The following is a 1117-nucleotide window of genomic DNA, read 5'->3' on the forward strand; positions in this document are numbered from 1 at the left end:
GGGGCGGCAACTTAACTTACGGGGTGCCCATTACGACTGGACCAGGCCGATCACCCGACTCAGTGCCTTTTTTTTCAGTAGAAGTTTTACGGCGCTCGCAACTGCATACGGTCATATGAGTGCCAAACTCAGTTGGCTGAAACTGAAAACAAACTCGTTTGTTTTTTATGTGACCGAGATGGGATCGGTGGTCGGGCCGAAAACAAACGCGTGTGCTTTTGAGTCGACGAGTCGGGCGCCCGACTCCTCTGTAATGGGCAGCCCGTATGACCAGAACACTGACCTGTTGGCTGTGTAGTCGACATACTCCAGGTGGTTAGGGGTCGCATAGCAGTGGTTGTCCAGATTGCAGATGTACGTCTGTAAGAACGGCACCAGCCCGGCGCTGGGCAAGGCTCGTGCTTGGTAATGGCCTGAAGAAAAATAGTTCAACGTCATAGAGACATTAAGTTCTTTTAGTATGAGTTTTACAGTACTTGCAACACAATATCAGGAAGCTGTTAATTAAAATGTATCAAGCGCAGAGAGCAAAAATTTACAGGAGAGAGAGGGGGGGGGGGACCCTAATTTCATTCATTTAAAACATTTTATATCTTTCTTGCTTTTTTCAACATTTAGAAATTAAATATCAGCTGATATGTTTCTTAAGCACATACAACCGATGCCACAGATTGAGAAACCGCAACTTTAAAAAAAATTATTCAAAATGTTGAGAGTGGTACATTTCAACAGCTGGCAACAAAAAACATGTAGATCTTGGTCATAATATAAGAGCTGAAGATAAGAGCTGTTACTACAACGCAAAAGTATCAAGGTCTACCTGATATATTATTTTTTGCTCGTTTTGAGCTACTCAAAGTCCATTAGATCAGAAATCAATAAATGCTCTATCTGCTCTATCAAAATCGTCAGATTATTCTGAGTCGCTATCAAGATATTCAAAGAATTACATTCCAAAAAGCGTGACATGTGGAACTCGAAGTTTTTTCGTAAAAATACTCAAACTAGGTACTGAGCAGATATAACTTTGTTGGTTTAAAGATAGAAATTTATAATTTTAAGGAGGCGACAAGCACAGAGTAACATATACAGAGAAAGATAGAGGTTTGGGGGGGGG

At 41.4% G+C, this 1117-nt stretch overlaps 1 protein-coding gene across 1 annotated transcript in view; it reads right to left on the reverse strand.

Annotated features, from left to right (window-relative positions):
* Nucleotides 1–1117, reverse strand: part of LOC101860234 — a gene marked incomplete in the record, with an annotated part of 177628 nt that overhangs the window by 124226 nt on the left and 52285 nt on the right. Inside the window, 1 exon segment of the mRNA XM_035973942.1 lies at nucleotides 284–413. Within this exon segment, the coding sequence (XP_035829835.1) occupies nucleotides 284–413 (130 nt within the window).

Source organism: Aplysia californica, unplaced genomic scaffold (assembly GCF_000002075.1).
Source record: "Aplysia californica isolate F4 #8 unplaced genomic scaffold, AplCal3.0 scaffold00037, whole genome shotgun sequence".
Lineage (NCBI taxonomy): Eukaryota > Metazoa > Mollusca > Gastropoda > Aplysiida > Aplysiidae > Aplysia > Aplysia californica.